This window comes from Mauremys mutica, chromosome 6 (genome assembly GCF_020497125.1).
Source record: "Mauremys mutica isolate MM-2020 ecotype Southern chromosome 6, ASM2049712v1, whole genome shotgun sequence".
NCBI lineage: Eukaryota > Metazoa > Chordata > Testudines > Geoemydidae > Mauremys > Mauremys mutica.
In genome coordinates this window covers 20,678,315-20,697,506 of record NC_059077.1, presented here as the reverse complement: position 1 = coordinate 20,697,506, position 19,192 = coordinate 20,678,315, and the positions used below count along the sequence as shown (strand labels likewise).

General features: G+C 40.5%; 1 protein-coding gene across 1 annotated transcript in view; it reads right to left on the bottom strand.

Moving 5' to 3' along the window:
* The window catches only part of MALT1 (MALT1 paracaspase), a 75,310-nt gene that overhangs the window by 36,775 nt on the left and 19,343 nt on the right, over positions 1 to 19,192 (bottom strand). Inside the window, exons 5-6 of the mRNA XM_045020300.1 lie at positions 4,581 to 4,759; positions 2,401 to 2,497 (exon numbers count right to left, since the gene is read on the bottom strand). Coding sequence (XP_044876235.1) covers positions 2,401 to 2,497; positions 4,581 to 4,759 — 276 coding nt within the window. The remainder of the gene's footprint in view (positions 1 to 2,400; positions 2,498 to 4,580; positions 4,760 to 19,192) is intronic.

The window sequence follows — 19,192 nt, the reverse complement described above, 5'->3', positions numbered from 1 at the left end:
CATCCAAGCTCTGTATACTGGTGAAAAAATGCTTTCTAATAGTTTAACATTGCGCTCTTCCATTTCTTCCAATGTATCTGTTAATATTAGGACTGTCAAACGATTAAAAAAAATAGTCACAATTGCAATTTTAATCGCAGTTAAACAATAATAGTATACTAATTTAAATTCAGCATGGAAGTATGTCCTCTGGAATGGCGGTCAAAGCATGAAGGGGCATACAAATGTTTCACATATCTTGCATGTAAATACCTTGCAACACCAGCTACAAAAGTGCCATGAGAATGCCTGTTCTTATTTACAGTGTCACCTGAAAGTGAGAATTTATTTCCTGTAAATGTAAACAAAACTTGTTTGTTTTAGTGATTGGCTGAACAAGAAGTAGGACCGAGTGGACTTGTAGGCTCTAAAATTTTACTTTGTTTTGTTTTAGAGTGCAGTTACGTAAAAAAAAAATTTCTACATTTGTAAGTTGCAAATTCACAATAAAGAGATTGCACTACAGTATTTGTAGGAGGTGAATTTAAAAATACTATTTCTTTTGTTTTTTTAACAGTTCAAATACTTGTAATCAAAAATAAATATAGTGAACACTGTACACTCTGTATTCTGTGTTGTAATTGAAATCAATATACTTGAAAATGTAGAAAACATCCAAAAATATTTATAATACATTTAAACTGGTATTCTGTTATTGTTTAACAGTATGATTAAAACTGATTAATTATGACTTTTTTTAATCTAGTTAATTTGTTGTACAGTAATCGCTTGAGGTAACTGCGATTAACTGATAGCCTTAGTTACTACATATACATATTTTAAAAATTATGCTATGCCTGGTTCGATTGGAAAAAGTTAAATAAAATCTCCCTAAAATCTCTAAGTAAATTTCCTTTTGTACAGAAGCATACCATACATAATGTATAGTTTAAATAGTCAAGGCAGGAGATGGACATTATGGGCCTGATCCTTGGCTCTAGGTACATCCCCTCTGTACCATGGAGCAATGCAAAGAGGAAGTAAAGCTGCCCTAATAGAACAGCTGGGAGAAACCCCTTGTGTAGGCATAAAGCTGGTGTAGAACTGGCAGAACCATCCCAATGCCATCGCCAACATAGAGGACACACTCCAGCAGTCTCTGCTTGCACATAAGTTATGGGAGCACTGCCACTGCTCTAACTTACATTAGGTCTGAATCAGCAGCCACTGGTGCCTAGGGAGCTGCGCTTTTCCCAAGGATGTTACCCCTTTGCCTAGCTGAAGACATCCCAGCACCCTCATCTTTCATAAGAATCTGGTAAATTTTTCAAGCTTTGCACATGGCAACAGTGCAAACCAAAATATTTTTGATGCACAGATAAAGAAAGTAGCTCATAATTTTGTTTAAAATGATAGTACCAGATGCAAAGGAGAAATGGGAAGCACATGCATAAGTATCAAATTATGTTGCAAATCAATATGCTACAACACATTAAAGCCTTCAACTTCGCACACTATTGTAGTGATAGATCCAGCAATCTCCATAATTCCCAGCATCCAGGATTATTTTTAAAGCCACCCACAACCAAAGATTTACTTTACCTTCAGTGCATTCCACTGCCATAGCTTTTCTTCCTTGTATTTTAAGAGAAAAATCTAGGTATAATTCATGCTCTCAATTAGTATTAACCGCCAGAAGATGACAGTGGTTACTGCCAAACTGTATTGCTAAATATGGATAAATATTCATATTTTAAACAGCTCCATCTGGCGGTATTAGCACTGAAAAAATTTGGTTGCCAAAATTTAGGTGTATACAATATTAGAGTGAAAATACAAAAGGAAAAGTTATCATGTCTAAATTCATATTTACAATTCCAGTGCCTATGAAGACCAGTATATAAATTATTAGAATATATTTTTTCCCCTCTCTAGGTTCCTTTTGCAGGTGTACACATACACACACACCAAACTAGATTACACATTAATTTGCCTTCACTATGGGTAATTTCACCTGGTGCTATTTGTGCTTATGAAGGAAGTAAGCAACTGTAACTCAGTCACCACCACCACCAAAATTCTGTAGGTGAAATCTCAATAGTCAATCCAGGCTCATTCTCTTGTCAAAGCACTGGCCCTATCTTTTGTCCACAAACTATATGAATTGAATGACTTTTCACTATATACTAGCATGTTCAGAAACTTGATAAATTGCACAGAGATACTAGCAGAGGATCTCTAAACATTTTAAAAATGTTAAGTTTCTAAAAATCCCTGTGTGCTGTGCAAACTGGAGTTACAGAAAGGTTAAGTGACTTGTCCATGGTCATGCACTGGGAGCTCTGAATAGGAATTCTAATGCCAAGTCATCAGGTTTTATTTGCCAGCTTTTATTATGTGTCAAATTAACAGAACCATTACCTATCATGACTTCTATCTTCTTGCTTTCTTGATTGTCTTGATCATTAAACACACGACACCAGTAGGTCCCCTGATGTTCCATGTCCACATAAGACACCTATATAAGCATCAGAACCACACATCTTAAAATATATAAAATGCATTTTCAGTTAAACCAATAAAAAGGAAAAAAAGAGTCAAAAATTAAGACTAAACATCCTTCACAAGATTTCAAATACAAAGGCCATGATCCTGCAGCATAGGAATCTGTCTGCATAACTGCACTCAAAAAGAAAACAATGTAAAACTTCAGAGCCTACAAGTCCACTCAGTCCTACATCTTTGTCATAAACAGTTAGTTAAGGGTTAAGGTTTTTGTCTACCTGTAAAGGGTTAACAAGCAGTACCTGTGGACACCTGACCAGAGGACCAATGAAGGACAAGATATTTTCAAATCCCTGTGGAGGGAAGTTTTTTTTTCCTGTTCTTTGTTTTTTAGAGAGTCTCTCTTGGGAATTAAGAGAGTCCAGACATCTTAATCAAGTCCTCCCAGGTTTCTGCAATAAATTCTTCTATTCAAGCTAGTGAGTATTAGCAAGGAACTAGTATTCTTATACTTTTATTTCTGTATTTGCAATTCTGTGTTTTGCTATAGAATTTCTTTAAGTCTGTACTGTTATTGCTTTTACTGAGAAAGAAAGGAGGGGGAATTCTCTCCAGAGATTGATAAGTTTAGACCCTGTATATTGTTCCATCTTGGTTACAGAGACAGTGACTTTCTTTTATTTTTTTAATAAATCTTTTCTGTAAAGGACTTGATTAATCTTTCTTTGGGTGGATTCTCAGAGAAAGGGGAGGGGGAGGCATCCCTCTGTAGTTAGATCCCGGTATCTCTCCTAGGAAAAGGGAGGGGGGAGGAAGCAGGGGGGAATGGTTTATTTCTCCTGGGTGTAAGAACTCCATGGATTTGGGGCTCTTGGGATCCCCAAGGATTATGGGAAAGGACTGTGTCCCAATCCACGTACCTGATTGGGTGGTGGCAGCTTTTACCAAATCTAAACTAGGATTTTTAGTTTAGAGGGAAACCAGTGCAGGTCCCCATTTTGGAACCCAACAGATCTAAGTGGGGGTGAGACCTATGACATGGTGGCAGGGGTGGGATCATCTAGTGGTACTTGCCAGTACCCCTTGGTTAAATCTATTGTGGAGATGAACTGGGCACATTCCAATTTCTCCAAGAGCTCATGTAAAACTTCAGAGCCTACAAGTCCACTCAGTCCTACATCTTGTTCAGCCAATTGCTACAAAAGTGCCATGCAAATACCTGTTCTCACTTTCTGGTGACATTGTAAATAAGAAGAGGGCAGCATTATCTCCTGTAAACGCAAACAAACTTGTTTGTCTGAGCGAGAAGTGGGACTGAGTGGGCTTGCAGGCTCTAAAATGTTGCATTGTTTTCTTTTTGAATGCAGTTATTTTTTGTACATAATTCTAAGTTCAATTTTCATGATAAAGAGACTGCACTACAGTACTTGAATTAGGTGAATTGAAAAATACTATCTCTTGTTTTTTTAACAGTGCAAATACTTGGAGTAAAAAACAAATGTAAAGTGAGCACTGTACACTTTGTATTTTGTGTTGTAAATGAAATCAATATATTTGAAAACACATAAAACATCCACAAATATTTAAATAAATGGTATTCTATTATTGTTTAATCGCTTGACAACCCTACTACAAATCTATCTTGCTGATTTGAGATTAATTAAGCATGGGATACTACAGCTCAGATGAGTTTAGAAAAATATTTGCCATATACAACATTCTCAGGTATGGTATAGAGAAAAGGTGCTGCAAACATTTAGTCCAAAATATAATCAATAAATGCATCCTACATCTCTTTAGCCTTCTGTTAAATTAACACCACTCTAGCCTGGGATACAAAAGTATCTTCCATTGCCTCCAACCAATTAATACCACCAGAGACATGGCTCCCCTAATTAAACTTATTTTAGAACGCTGCACTCCAAAGGGACTCAAAACCACTATGGAAATACTAGCCAATGGGACACCAGAAAACTGAAAGTGTTCTTTATGCGATCTCACAGCTAAATGATTCTTATAATTTAGTCTCTGAGGCAAATAACTAAGATAAAAGTGGTTAAATTAGTTTCAGAACTCAGCACTCCTCAATAACTTACCGTATATACCTTTCTGTTCCCATTTGTCAACGGAAATCCATTTCTGAACCACTGGTAATGAGGAACTGGGTTTCCAACAGCACCACACTCTAGAACCAATGTGTCCCCAACCATCAGGTTTTGTGATTGGGGCTGAATGCAGACATGTATCTTGTTTTCAGGCAAACCAACCAAGCTTCCTTAAATTTAAAAAACAAGAAAAGAAAAGAAAAAAAACAACACACATACAAAAAGAATTAACTGAGAAGCAATACAAGGCTTTTTTACTGCTCTGTCTTAAATAGGGGGGAGTCAGAGACAAAAAGATAGAGAATGATTAGTTTGCCTTTTACTTACTTCAATTTCAGCATAGAAGGAGGTGCCTCTCCTAGTCTCTAGACCGTGGCAAACTATTATTATTAATAATATTTATTACATTAGTGCCTAAGGACCTTAAAAATACAGTAAAAACAAACCATTAGCCTTTCTCCATACAAATCAGATCAGCAACAACCAGATTTGCCCCAGCTCAGCTCCCACATCATCCTAAACACCTACAATAAAAATACTGCCCGCCCGGAACCTCAGCCTGTTCCAGACTTCTGATCTAACAGAAGGGCTTTGCAGCATGCCCTAAACAATAGCAAATACAGACTACACCTCTACCCCAGTATAACACTGTCCTCGAGAGCCAAAAATAATCCATGCGTTATAGGTGAAACAGCGTTATATCGAACTTGCTTTGATCCATCAGAGTGCGCACCCCTCCCACCTCACCCCCCCCCCCCCCGGACCGCTGCTTTACCGCGTTATATCTGAACTCATGTTATATCGGGTCACGTTATATTGGGTAGAGGTGTATTAAAAAAAAATGTATTCTGCCAAGCCTGGATAGATACAAATAGAAAGCAATACACTGCATCACATTGACAACAAAACATTAACATTCTCTTCTCCTCTTCCCCCCCCCCGCCAAAATTAAAGCCACAATGAAGTTTTATTTAACAGACATATGCGTCTAAAGCAAGAAGCTGGGGGATGGGGGGAGATGGCTAGCTTTTAGTGCAGTGGTCCCCAATCTTTTTCGTCTGGCTGGCGCCAGACGATGAGCCACGGAGGACCATGGCGGCGAATGAGCATCCGCTGAAATGCCACCGACAAACAACAACGTCAGTAGGCGTCACCGCTGACAAGCAGTGTCTTCCAGAGGCATTGCCGCCGAACATCAGCAGCATTTCAGCAGCAACGCCATGGATGACGCTGCTTCTCAGGAGCATTTCAGCAGATGCTCGTCCGCCGGCCGGTACGCGGGCGCACTTAGACGCCCCGGCGGGTGCCATGGCGCCCACAGGCACCGCATTGGGGACCCGTTTTAGTGTCTTTAGTGTTTTCCAGACATTGTAAGATATAATGAGGCAACAAACTGAGCCTATGGGGCTGGGAAGAAGTCTAAGCACTGTGATGCTGGATCCAATAGGACCTTTATTCAGCTTTCTTTATATAATACCATTGTAGTAAGAGGAGAGGCCCTAAGATATAAACCTTGGTATCAGAGGCCTGGTATGAGGCCTGAGGCCTGAACTAAAGTAATGGTCAAGACTTTGCTAACATAAAGCAAAGTTAAGCTGTGAGCCAGAGGCAGGCCCTGCTCACAGGAGCTGGCAAGGAAAGGGCTGATGCTGCAAGAAGATCAGTACCTTTTAGGTACGTAACATTCACATACTTGCACATTCCACACAGATAACAAGGAACAGGCTGGCCCATCCCAATGACAGGGGCAAAAGGGTAATATGATGGATAAAGTTGTTTTGTTCGAACCAACATGTACAAGGTAGAAGGCGGTGCCTTAATACGTAGAAGGGTTGTAACTTGCTACGTAGAGAGGTTGTACCTCAATACGTCAGGTGTGATGTGTAACTTGTTTGTATCGGTGTATAAGAATGCATCCCTGGGGAGGTGCCTTTGTCCGGCCGTAGGGGGAGTGGAAAGTCCCGCCACTAAGCCGGGTCCTTGCCAAGAGGCACTTTCTCGTAGTATGCCCTGAATTAGGCTAAGAAACCTACAGGGAACTGCAATTGTGTCCGAGGTCGCAATAAACCTAGCCCGATGTGGCTTTGCATCTTACTGGACTCTGTGGTCATTGGGGATTCTCGTCGGGTCTGCTGTGTCAGCTTCTGCAGAGCTGGGGCAGCACACAGAGGGACTCACACACGCAGCCGAGTGATATCAACAAGGAGACAGCAGAGCACCACACCGGTACCGCTCTGACAACACTGGTGACCCCGACCGCTGATCTGGTGAGTAAGCGAGCCTGCCGTGGTAAGAATCGCAATCCAACATGGCAGCCAAACCTCGAGCTAGGGAACCCCCTTATCCCACTCCCTTTTGAGCCCCACGGAGTTTGATAACTCCTGGACCCGCTGGATTGCCAGTAAAGGGGGTCCTTATGAATTTAAAAAAAGAGAGTGGGGAAACATGGACTGGCATATGTAGAGCGACGGTACAAACCGAGGCTCTGAGAAATAGTAATAAAAGTAAAAAAAGCAGTGAAATGGCTTAAACAGCATGCTGGCATGCTGGCCAAACAAGTAACAGTAACAAAGAAAGAGTTAAAAGAATCAAAAGAAGCTACACAGCCCTGGAATGCTCCCACGCCCCTTGCAGGGTGGCAAGCAGCCCCAGAGACAACCAGCACAGGAACAGAGTGAAACACTGGAAACAGCTGTAAGGAACCTACAAAAAATACATGTGCCGTCCCCTGTTATAAATATTGGTGGTAAACAGCAGGCTTCAGGTAGCTACCCTGTGCCTGAAGAATGGGGACAGAAATGGAAAAAGGTGGCCCTAGTAAAATTAAAACATGAAACAGGGTCCACTGCATTGCAACCATCACCTTATGATAAAAGCCAGGTTCCAGTTAAACTTAAACCGGAACCTAGACTGGTGCCTGTCAGAACGGGACAAGTAAGTGCACAGAAGGAAAGAGTAGCAAACAATACTCTCACTGAATTGGTAAATCAAATGAAGGAAAAAATGGAACAGTTCACAGAGCACATTAGGAGACAGGAGCTGCGACTCGATCGCAGGGGAGTGAATAAAAACGAATTTCAAAGTAAAAAACTAAAATTAAGTGGATTTACACCTAGAAGTGATGCATTAACACATGGAGTTGCCCAAAAAAAGTTAACTGCAGCAAAAAAGGGCACTCCCACTATCCATTTGGCATGCACACAAAAGCAACAGACACTGGGGGAACAAATTCAGGTTTTACAAGAGCAGGTAACTTACCCCCAATCTCCTCTCACAGCCAGAATAAAAACCAGGGGCGCAATTCCCAACTGTGCAGGTTCCCAATTGCTTTGACCCATGGAACCACACTCCGCGCTCATATCTGAAAGTATAACCTTCTTTCTCAAATATTTGTAAATACCAATTAAGTTTTGTCTTTTATATGTTTTATCAGTTTGCTAAACTTGCTGCTGCTGCCTGTACTTCCAAATACATTGATGGAGTTAATTTCTCTTGGCTCAGGTCTCGCTACCTTCCTAGGTTGCTCTTCACCCCTCCTCCTTCCCCTTTCTTCCCCCCCCTCCGTCTTTTTTGTTTTAAAAGTTAAGGAGTTACAGTTTTTACAGAAATCTCCAAAAAATAAAGCAATTAAAAACAGAACAAAACAAGAAACAAAAAGAAAACAAGGTAAAAACTTTAAATCCAGTAAATTAATTATTTTAACCCTTCAGGAATGCAACAGCTGGAATTATTCCTAACTTTCTTGAAGATATGGTTGCCAAGCAACAGAAATTCACACTCTGCTAACCACAAACCACTAACTAATATTTAAAACATGGGCTTTTTTATTTCCATATAGCAGAGTTTTTAAAATAATGTTAAATATAAAGTAATGTAAAATTCCTTGTTACCAAATACAATACAATACATTTGGCAAACATTAATATTTTTTTAATCAAATTATGCTACAAGTTTTAAATAAGGTAATAACTTTTTCCTTTTTTTTTTTGGTTATGTTATTTTGTATAGTTATGAATAGAATTCTGGCGCCATTTGTTTTAATTGTAAGTTTGTCCTGTATGTCATGTGTGTGTTTTGTGTCTATGTTGTGTGTGTCACGTGACTATTTTTTTTTTAATTATTTTTATTTTGTTGCAACAAAAGTCAATTTTATACCCTTTCAAAAATATATATAACATGTGGTACCACACTATTTTAAAATCATGGTTGGGGTAAAATAGTAGTATTAGCACCAATTTTTGTGCAAAGTTCAAAAAAGGTTTCAGTTACAAATATATGTACATATATTTCTGCCTCAACAAATAATGCATTGCAAACAAAAAGAATTCTCTTTTATCAATCACAGTTTTGTTTTTTAATTTTTTTTTTAATTTTTGTCCAAAGAAAAAATGTAAGGTAAAAACCTCAACATTAAGGTAAAGATAATACTAACAAAATGTCAATTTCTTGTTTGGGCTTTTTATAAACTTGTTTGCACTTTTAAATATAGTTATAAGAATGTCATAACCAAAATGTTTTAAAATAACAATTTATGCATAAAGCTAACCAAACAATTTTAACAGGTTTTAACATTTTTAACAGGTTTCCACCTTTGGCTCCCAAACATAACAGAGCATCATGAAAGTATACCCTCAAATACCCTCAAAGTATTTGCATGTATCTGTATTTAAAATTTATTTTGGTTTAATTTTATAGTTGGTTTAATTTTATATGCTTTTCTTTGATGTTATGTTATGTTAATGGGATGCAATGGTGTTGTAAGGTTTGTGTTTCTAAACAGTTAACAAGAGTGAAGTTGGTATCACAAGCAAATTAACTCTAAAAAAGCTAGTTAAAATTATGTTACTAACTCTTTTGCTGAAACAAAGTGTTTTAGCAAAGGGAAAGCAATACACCTTCTTATGGAAGATTGTGAGCATTTATTTTAGCTGTTAAGCATTATATTTACTATGAAATATTAGTAATGCACCTCAAATGAAAATGAATGTCTATACAACAATTGCAAAAGTATAGCTTGTGTTATAAAAGACTCGGTCCCTATTACATTGTTCTTATTACATTGTAAACAAAGTAAAGTTAAAACTGTGTATTAAGTTTGGGTTATTGAAAACAAAAAAACAACAACAACAAAAACCTTTTACTGTTAACTAACAAAAGTTGTTTAAGTTGCATCCCACAGACCAAAGACACCAGAAAATATCACACTCTGAAGACACCAGTTCATATCTGTATACAGTGAAGAAACCCCCAAGCATCAAGAAAAGAAAAATGAAGTGTTTTATAAATAAGAGACTGGTCAATTAAACCTCTATCTACAAAATATGGACAATTAAATTTAACAATCAGCTAAAAACCACTAGCTGGACCAAAAAAAAAAAACTGTCATTTAATTTCAACTTGGTTACTGTGTAAAAACAACTGTATTATTGCTGTACTACTGTATTATCACTGTACTGCTATATTATTGCTGTACTACTGTATTATTATCGTGCTGCTGTATTATTGCTGTATTGTGTGATTGATGTACAATATGTATAACCTTGCTAAATTGTTTTAACCAACACACAGGTAAAAATCAACAAATGAATAGCAGCAAACAACATGAAGACTAGGAAAAAACAAATTGGTAAAAAAACTAAGTTACGTAGTAACTACAAATTGGGTAAACAAATTGCCTGTTTAGTACCAGTCATAATTTGGGTCAGTAACACTGCATCCTAACTGAGGCACTTGTTATTCAAAACAATCTTGTTCAGTGTCTGGGTACCAATATTAAATCCTGACACAGCAATATTTGATAAAGTGGTTACTGTCCATTCAGTAGGTTATCTGGAAGACAGCATCCATAAGAAACAACTGGATCTACATCAACCAATGGAAACACAGAAGATACCCACTTCTGTTTCCTGCCCAGTAAAGCTGACCAGAGGGTAACAACCAGCCTTAAGGATAACCTATACCATGAATGGACAGTACATGTAGTAACTAATTACAATATATTTATATATAAAGGCCTCAGTGGTAGTGTCACTACTCCAAATTTCTGTTTTATTTCTTATATACATAGCGGTGTGGGACACACTATCACAATCCCTATCCCAGTATTTTAAAACACTCAGCCTACTACTAATAATGAAAGAAATAGTCACTAAAATTGCCCTAATAAGAGTGTGTTTCTATCTGTGTCACAAAAGTAAAAGGGCCAAAGTACACTAGCACAATTAAAAAACATGGTTATGCTTGGATATAAGGTGGTGTCATATGTACACATACATACTATACATATATGCCCATACACACTACAAATATATATGCCATATCCATATAATTCATATATATTAATTATTTGGCAGTGCCTCTAAGGCTCAATCATAATATTACATTCCTCAGTCATGGTCCCGGGCCTAACATTCCCAGGCCCACCATAAGGGACAAAAAATAATTGGATAATAAAGTCTGTCTAATAGTCGTACGAGGGAATGTGCAGACTAAAAAGACAGATGGGGCATGAGTGTATGGATGGTAAAATAAGGTAACCACATAACAGTGTTTAGCCCACTGGGTTATCTTTAGTCCGTACATTATGCTTTTCCGGGACGATGGGTAAACATCCTCCCCATAAAAAGACAAAAAGTGGGGGAATGTAGTAAGAGGAGAGGCCCTAAGATATAAACCTTGGTATCAGAGGCCTGGTATGAGGCCTGAGGCCTGAACTAAAGTAATGGTCAAGACTTTGCTAACATAAAGCAAAGTTAAGCTGTGAGCCAGAGGCAGGCCCTGCTCACAGGAGCTGGCAAGGAAAGGGCTGATGCTGCAAGAAGATCAGTACCTTTTAGGTACGTAACATTCACATACTTGCACATTCCACACAGATAACAAGGAACAGGCTGGCCCATCCCAATGACAGGGGCAAAAGGGTAATATGATGGATAAAGTTGTTTTGTTCGAACCAACATGTACAAGGTAGAAGGCGGTGCCTTAATACGTAGAAGGGTTGTAACTTGCTACGTAGAGAGGTTGTACCTCAATACGTCAGGTGTGATGTGTAACTTGTTTGTATCGGTGTATAAGAATGCATCCCTGGGGAGGTGCCTTTGTCCGGCCGTAGGGGGAGTGGAAAGTCCCGCCACTAAGCCGGGTCCTTGCCAAGAGGCACTTTCTCGTAGTATGCCCTGAATTAGGCTAAGAAACCTACAGGGAACTGCAATTGTGTCCGAGGTCGCAATAAACCTAGCCCGATGTGGCTTTGCATCTTACTGGACTCTGTGGTCATTGGGGATTCTCGTCGGGTCTGCTGTGTCAGCTTCTGCAGAGCTGGGGCAGCACACAGAGGGACTCACACACGCAGCCGAGTGATATCAACAAGGAGACAGCAGAGCACCACACCGGTACCGCTCTGACAACAACCATGTGCTTGTGCTTATATAGTGACTTTACTCAGTATATAAGTGGCCCTTATAATTGCCAGCTGGCATTTTCAAAGGTTAATGGGAGTTAGGGATGTAAAACGTTAACCAGTTAACCAATTAACTGATAAGCATCAGTCCTCTCGATAAAGCATTCTGGTTAACATTTAAACTCTGGCTGCGGGACTCCCCTGTCCCCCAGCCCCCTGTATGCCAGTTGCTGCCGCCCCTCCTCCATGCGCCACGGATCCTGGCAGCTGCCGGCCCCATGCCTGGGGCTCTGTACGGGGCGGCAGCTGGGACACTGGGCACGCAGGGCAGCAGCCAGGACTCCAAGCACGGGCCCAGCAGTGACTGGAGTCTCTGGGTGCTGGGGCGGCAACCAGGATCCCCGGCGTGTGGGGAGGCAGCGGAGCCTAATGTTTAAACGGTACAATTTTAATACTTTAAACGTTTAATTTTTTAAAACATTATTTACATCCCTAATGGGAGTTGGACACCTGATTTCCTTAGGCCTTTTTGAAAATCTCCGCTCGCAGCTTTACCTAAGAAATGTTTTCCCCCCCATTCCCCTAACCCTGCTCCACCAGAGGATAGAAAGGACAAACCTTGCACCATTTCTGTATCTTAAGCTAAGCAACTAAGGTGCCATCCATTGGGCTCTGATTAAATTTAAATAAGAAATAATGAAGCCAAAGAAAGAGGCAGCAACTCTCAGTGGCCCTGGGTTGGCATGTTTGCTGCACTCCTACTTCTTTTATATGTTGAGCACCCAGGAAGGAGGCTTTGAACCCCTCCATTTATAACTGATGCTAACCCTTACTAATTCTTTGACTAGTTAGAGAAGCAGTTTGACTTGGATTTTGTGGGACAGTGGATAGACGATAATTTCTGCAGCTGCAGAATTGCAGCAAATGAACTCCGGTTATGACTCTAGAACTTGAAGTATGTGTGGTACAACTGTTTTGCCTCACATCATCCACAGACAGGGAGACAGTTTTAAATCTGTACCAAGCCAAAGAACTTGGAAACATACAGATGTCTATTAGGCCATGAGGAAAGTGGATTGAACTGAAAAATTTGTGGATCTAAAGGTGGAGGAGGCCTGGAATTACTTCAAGTCAAAGTTGCAGAAACTATCAGAAATCTGCATACAAAGAAAGGCTGAAAAAATCATAGGCAGGAGTTGTAGACCAAGCATCTCAGAGAGGTGATTAAGAAAAAGCAGAAAGCCTACAAGGAATGGAAGATGGGAGGGATCAGCAAGGAAAGCCACCTTATTGAGGTCAGAATATGTAGGGATAAAGTGAGAGAGGCCAAAAGTCATGTACAGTTGGACCTTGCAAAGGGAATTAAAACCAACAGTAAAAGGTTTTATAGCCATATAAATAAGAAGAAAACAAAGAACGAAGAAGTGGGACCGCTAAACACTGAGGATGGAGTGGAGGTTAAGGATATCTAGGCATGGCCCAATAGCTAAACAAATACTTTGCCTCCGTCTTTAATGAGGCGATAATAGCAGGGTGATAATGGTAGGGTGATAAATGGGAATGAGGATATGGAGGTAGATATAACCACATCTGAGGTAGAAGCCAAACTCAAACAGCTTAATGGGACTAAATCAGGGGGCCCAGATAATCTTCATCCAACAATATTAAAGGAACTGGCACATGAAATTGCAAGCCCATTAGCAAGAATTTTTAATGAATCTGTAAACTCAAGGGTTGTACCATATGAGTGGAGAATTGCTAACAGTTCCAATTTTTAAGAAAGGTTAAAAAAGTGATCTGAGTAACTACAAGCCTGTTAGTTTGACATCTGTAGTATGCAAGGTCTTGGAAAAAAATTTGAAGGAGAAAGTAGTTAAGGACATTGAGGTCAATGGTAATTGGGACAAAATACAATATGGTTTTACAAAAGGTAGATCGTGCCAAACCACCTGATCACTTTCTCTTAGAAGTTAACAGAGATTTTAGACAAAGGAAATGCAGTGGATCTAATTTACCTCGATTTCAGTGAGGTATTTGATACGGTTCCACATGAGGAATTATTAGCTAAATTGGAAAAGTTAGGGTTTAATATGAAAATTGAAAGGTGGATAAGGAACTGGTTAAAGGGGAGACTACAACAGGTCTTACTGAAAGGTGAACTGTCAGGCTGGAGGGAGGTTACTAGTGGATTTCCTCAAGGATCGGTTTTGGGACCAATCCTATTTAATCTTTTTATTACTGACCTTGGCACAAAAAGTGGGAATGTGCTAATAAAGTTTGCGGCTGAAACAAAGCTGGGAGGTATTGCCAATACAAAGGAGGACCGGGATATCATACAGGAAGATCTCGATGACCTTGTAAACTGGAGTAAAAGTAATAGGATGAAATTTAATAGTAAAAAGTGCAAGGTCATGCATTTAGGGATTAATAACAAGAATTTTGGTTATAAGCTGGGGACACATCAGTTGCAAGTAACAGAGGAGGAGAAGGACCTCGAAGTATTGGTTGATCACAGGATGACTATGAGTTGCCAATGTGATATGGCTGTGAAAAAAAGCTAATGTGGTCTTGGGATGCATCAGGCGAGGTATTTCCAGTAGAGATAAGGAGGTGTTAGTCCCATTATACAAAGCACTGGTGAGACCTCATCTGTAATATTGTGTGCAGTTCTGGTCTCCATGTTAAGAAGAATGAATTCAAACTGGAACAGGTATAGAGAAGGGCTACTAGGATGATCTGAGGAATGGAAAACCTGTCTTATGAAAGGAGACTCAAAGAGCTCGGCTTGTTTAGCCTACCCAAAAGAAGGTTGAAGGGAGATGTTATTGCCCTCTATAAATACATCAGAGGGATAAATATTAGGGAGGGAGAGGAATTATTTAAGCTCAGTACCAATGTGGACATGAGAACAAATGGATATAAACTGGTCATCAGGAAGTTTACACTTGAAATTAGAAGAAGGTTTCTAACCATCAGGAGTGAAGTTCTGGAACAGTGTGCCAAGGGGAGCAGTGGAGGCAAAAGACATATCTGGCTTCAAGACTAAGCTTGATAAGTTTATGGAGGGGATGGTATGATGGGATAGCCTAATATTGGCAATTAATCGATCTTTGACTATTAGCGGTAAATATGCCCAATGGCTTGTGATGGGATGGGATCTGAGTTACTACAGAGAATTCTTTCCTGGGTGTCTGGCTGGTGAGTCTTGCCCACATGCTCAGGGTTTAGCTGATTCCTTCCTGACCCCAAATATGGCAATTTCCCCCCAGGGCAGATTGGCAGAGGCCCTGGGGGTTTTTTTTGCCTTCCTCTGCAGCATGGGGCACGGGTCACTTGCTGAAGGATTCTCTGCACCTTGAAATCTTTAAACTATTATTTGAGGACTTCAGTGGCTCAGATATAGGTTAGGGGTTTGTTTCAGGGGTGAGTGGGTGAGATTCTGTGGCCTGCGTTACGGAGGAGGTCAGAGTAGATGATCATAATGGTCCCTTCTGACCTTAAAGTCTATGATTCTATGACAGAATTCTGCAATCAAAGTGTCTGAAGCAACAAACCACTGCAAGCTGATATAAAGTAATAAACTGTCAGTATGACTTCCTCACGTAGGTGTGTGTTTCTGCAGTTCAATAACACAAGCAATAGTCTTAGCAAGTGTCTGCATAGGTTTTTAAGTTGACCAGTGTTGAAAGCTGGATGTTAGGCCTGCCAGCCTTTACAGTAGCTCATTTCCTTCCCCAGCAGCGAGCTTTGTATGGGGAAATCACATTCTATTACTTTTTATGCAGAAATCAGTTGTCCTCCACAGCCATTGTGAAAATTGGTTGAAGCTTCCAGTTAGTCTTTAACTCTCTTATCTCTGGCTCAAGCATGTGTGTGTTGTAGGATCCCTGAAATACACTGTGCTGTACATGCTGTGTTGCTCAGACATTGTAGAACGGGACAAAGAGAGACCAAAGGGAGTCAATGCATACAATACATATTGTTATGAGCCCTTAATCCACAAGTGATTGACAGATTAGATGCCAACATGTGTGTGCATATTCTGGACCTTTAATCTAAACACATTGACATGAGTGACCACAACAGCTGAGCCAAACGCTTCATGATATATTCTCTCTGGGGAAGTCTTAAAAAACTCCACAACAATAGCAAGTTCAATGTTACCAGACATCCCATGCATATTTGAATTCCTCTCAGTGAAGTTGCTTCTGTATGTACAGTAGAAATATATTTAATCTTGATATTTTAGCAGTTTCTATCTTAATACATTTGTGAACAGAGTTTTGTTTAAGAAGAAACTTTATCTAGGAGTTAGAACAAAGAGGTGAGTGGGGTTTATGAAGCACTTCTAGTACTATAGAACAGCCCATTAATTCTCTTGTTGTTAATAGATTCACTGTCAAACTTGACTATTTGAATTAAAGAAATATTGACATACTAAACTTGGTGACATTATTGCAGTTTCACTGAAACCCCCTAAAATTTTCACTTCCAGCCATCTGCAGCAAAGTAAACTGGTGGTGAGAGGAATTTAGTTCATGCATGCACATCCCTGCGGGCAGGTCATGGGGGCTGCAATGCAACTCTCCACAATCACCATTCTTAGGGCTAGTCTACACTTACCAGCCGGGTCGACGCGGTGAGTTCGACTTCTCAGAGTTCGAACTATCGCGTCTAATCTGGACGCGATAGTTCGAACTCCGGAAGCGCCGCGGTCGACTCCGGTACTCCACCACTGCAAACGGCGGTGGCGGAGTCGACCTTGGAGCCGCGGACTTCGATTCCGTGGCGTCTGTACGGGTGAGTAGTTCGAACTAGGGTACTTCGAATTCAGCTACGCTATTCACGTAGCTGAATTTGCGTACCCTAGTTCGACCCCGCTTCTTAGTGTGGACCAGCCCTTAGTAGCTACTGCTGTATACTGGGTCCCTCTGCAGGAGTTTTGGACCACTTTGAATTTTGTATCTGGCGTAAAGGAAGTGGGCTCCCTCTGTAATTCCACTGTAGGTACATAACTGATACACACAGAGAGCCTTGACAGTGCTTTCTTCTAGGTTAACTTTGCTGTGTATGTGCTTGTACACCTTAATTAAACAACTAGAAAAGGGTTGCTGCACATTTTTATGACACACTAAGGAACTTAATTTTCATTAAAAGCTGATGCTTGTGTAATCTAGAAATTCTGGTGAAGTGGTAAAATGATTACCTTGAAGCGTACCGACTATTGGGTTGATTTTTGCTGCATGTGCGCAGAACTCCCTGTAACTTGAATGGCAAGCCTACATTGAGAGGGTGAAGGGGGTATAAGTAAATAGTCCAAAACAGTAACTTCCATTGCTTTATATTTAAACCACTGATCGTGAAATCTACAGAATGAATTTCTCGTGTAGCCCCAGTGTTAACCATTTAATTTTAAAATCCCTCTCTTCAGTTTTAAATGTCTCTCAGATCAGGGCCACCCAGAAGATTCAGGAGGCCTGGGGGCCTCGGCAGCGGGGGGCCCCGGCTTCAGCGGTAATTCGGCGGCGGGGGGCCTTCTGCTCTGGGACCCACCGCCGCAGTGCCCCAAAGACCCGCAGCAGGGAGCCCCCGCCGCTGAATTACCGCCAAAGACCCAGCTCTTCGGTGGCGGGTCCTAAGGCGGAAGGACCCCCTGCCGCGGATCTTTGGGGCATTTCAGTGGTGGGTCCCGGAGCGGAAGGACCCCCCCCGCCGCCGCCGAATTACCGCCAAAGACCTGGAGTGGAAGAAGCTCTGGGGGCCCGGGCCCCACGAGAGTTTTACGGGGCCCCCGGAGCGAGTGAAGGACCCTGCTGCAGGGGACCTGAAAAAAATATCTCATGGGGGCCCCTGCGGGGCCCAGGGCAAATTGCCCCACTTGCCCCCCGGGTGGCCCTGTCTCAGATTATAGCTTTGTGCTAAAAAGATCGAATATATAAATATTATGTCAAATAAGTATTGAAGGTGAAACAAGAAGACTTGGTTTTGGTTATACAAAACCATGTCAGCTGGGTTTTGGGGTGTTGTAAAAATAAACAAAGAGTTGTTTGAATCTGGATTTCATTTTATCTGAACCACAAGAATGTAGGCAAACAGGCAAGTTGTGTCCTGGATTAGGGTTTTTTGTTTTTAACAAGCAAAACCAAAATCCTATGTTTGGTTTATCTGTAGTCAAAATATTTTACGTTGGTAATACTTACTCTTGTTTCACTGAAAGTCAAAACCAGCAAATAAAGACAACCATAGTATACCCTTAAAGCATAATATACTCCACTGCACTGAAAATATACTTTGGGGGCACCGAAAAGGGTCAGAATCTGAACTGCAGCTGGTTTCTGTAGCAAACAGTTGTAATTCTGGTTCAGTAACAGCAGCTGTCAAATTTTCAGAGTTAAGATACTGATCCCTGCATGCTGTGGTAGCAGTACATCATGAGCATTCAATTCATAACACTGGAGGAGCTTCCTACAGAAGAGCATTCAGCCTTGAATATTCTGTGGTTTGGATTACTGTCCTATAATAGATCACAAAATGGCACTGGGGCTTATAACATTATTGGGAGTTGTCAACTAATGCTATTGAATATAATGTTACTTGTTCAGGTAAACAGAACCTGTAGGAGACATTTCAATGGCGGTGCACTTCTTTTTAGATGCTGAGGATATCCTCAGTGAAATCTTCTACCTAAATCTCACTCTAAGACTCTTTATCAGGTCTAGCTGCAGCGGATAGAATATATACATAAAAGCATGCAGAAAGTGATATGTTGGCAACATATACCACTGATTGTGGGAGATGCAGAGCTGCATCCGCAATGTACTAAGTGCCTTAAACCCTTCTGATGACTTCAACAGGAGCTAAGACCGCTTAGAAGCTTGCAGAAAGTACTCAAAATCAGGTCCTTAACAGTATTATTTTCAATATGAATTGCTAAGAAAAATCTGGATAAAAGGAGGATCGGTTTTCCAATCCTCCAGCCATGCATACTAGTCCCTAGAGAAAAGAGCGACTGTTATCTGTTTCTAATCTTAAATTTTCTGTCTTTTCTCTGTATGTATGTATGTATATATGTATTAATTAACACAGAGTGTGCGAGAGAGAGAGTTCAGTTTGGACTGCTATGAATAATGGACCAGATCTTCAGCTGGCGTAAAGTGGTGCAGCTTAATTGACTTCAGTGGTGATACACCAAGTGAGAATCTGGCCC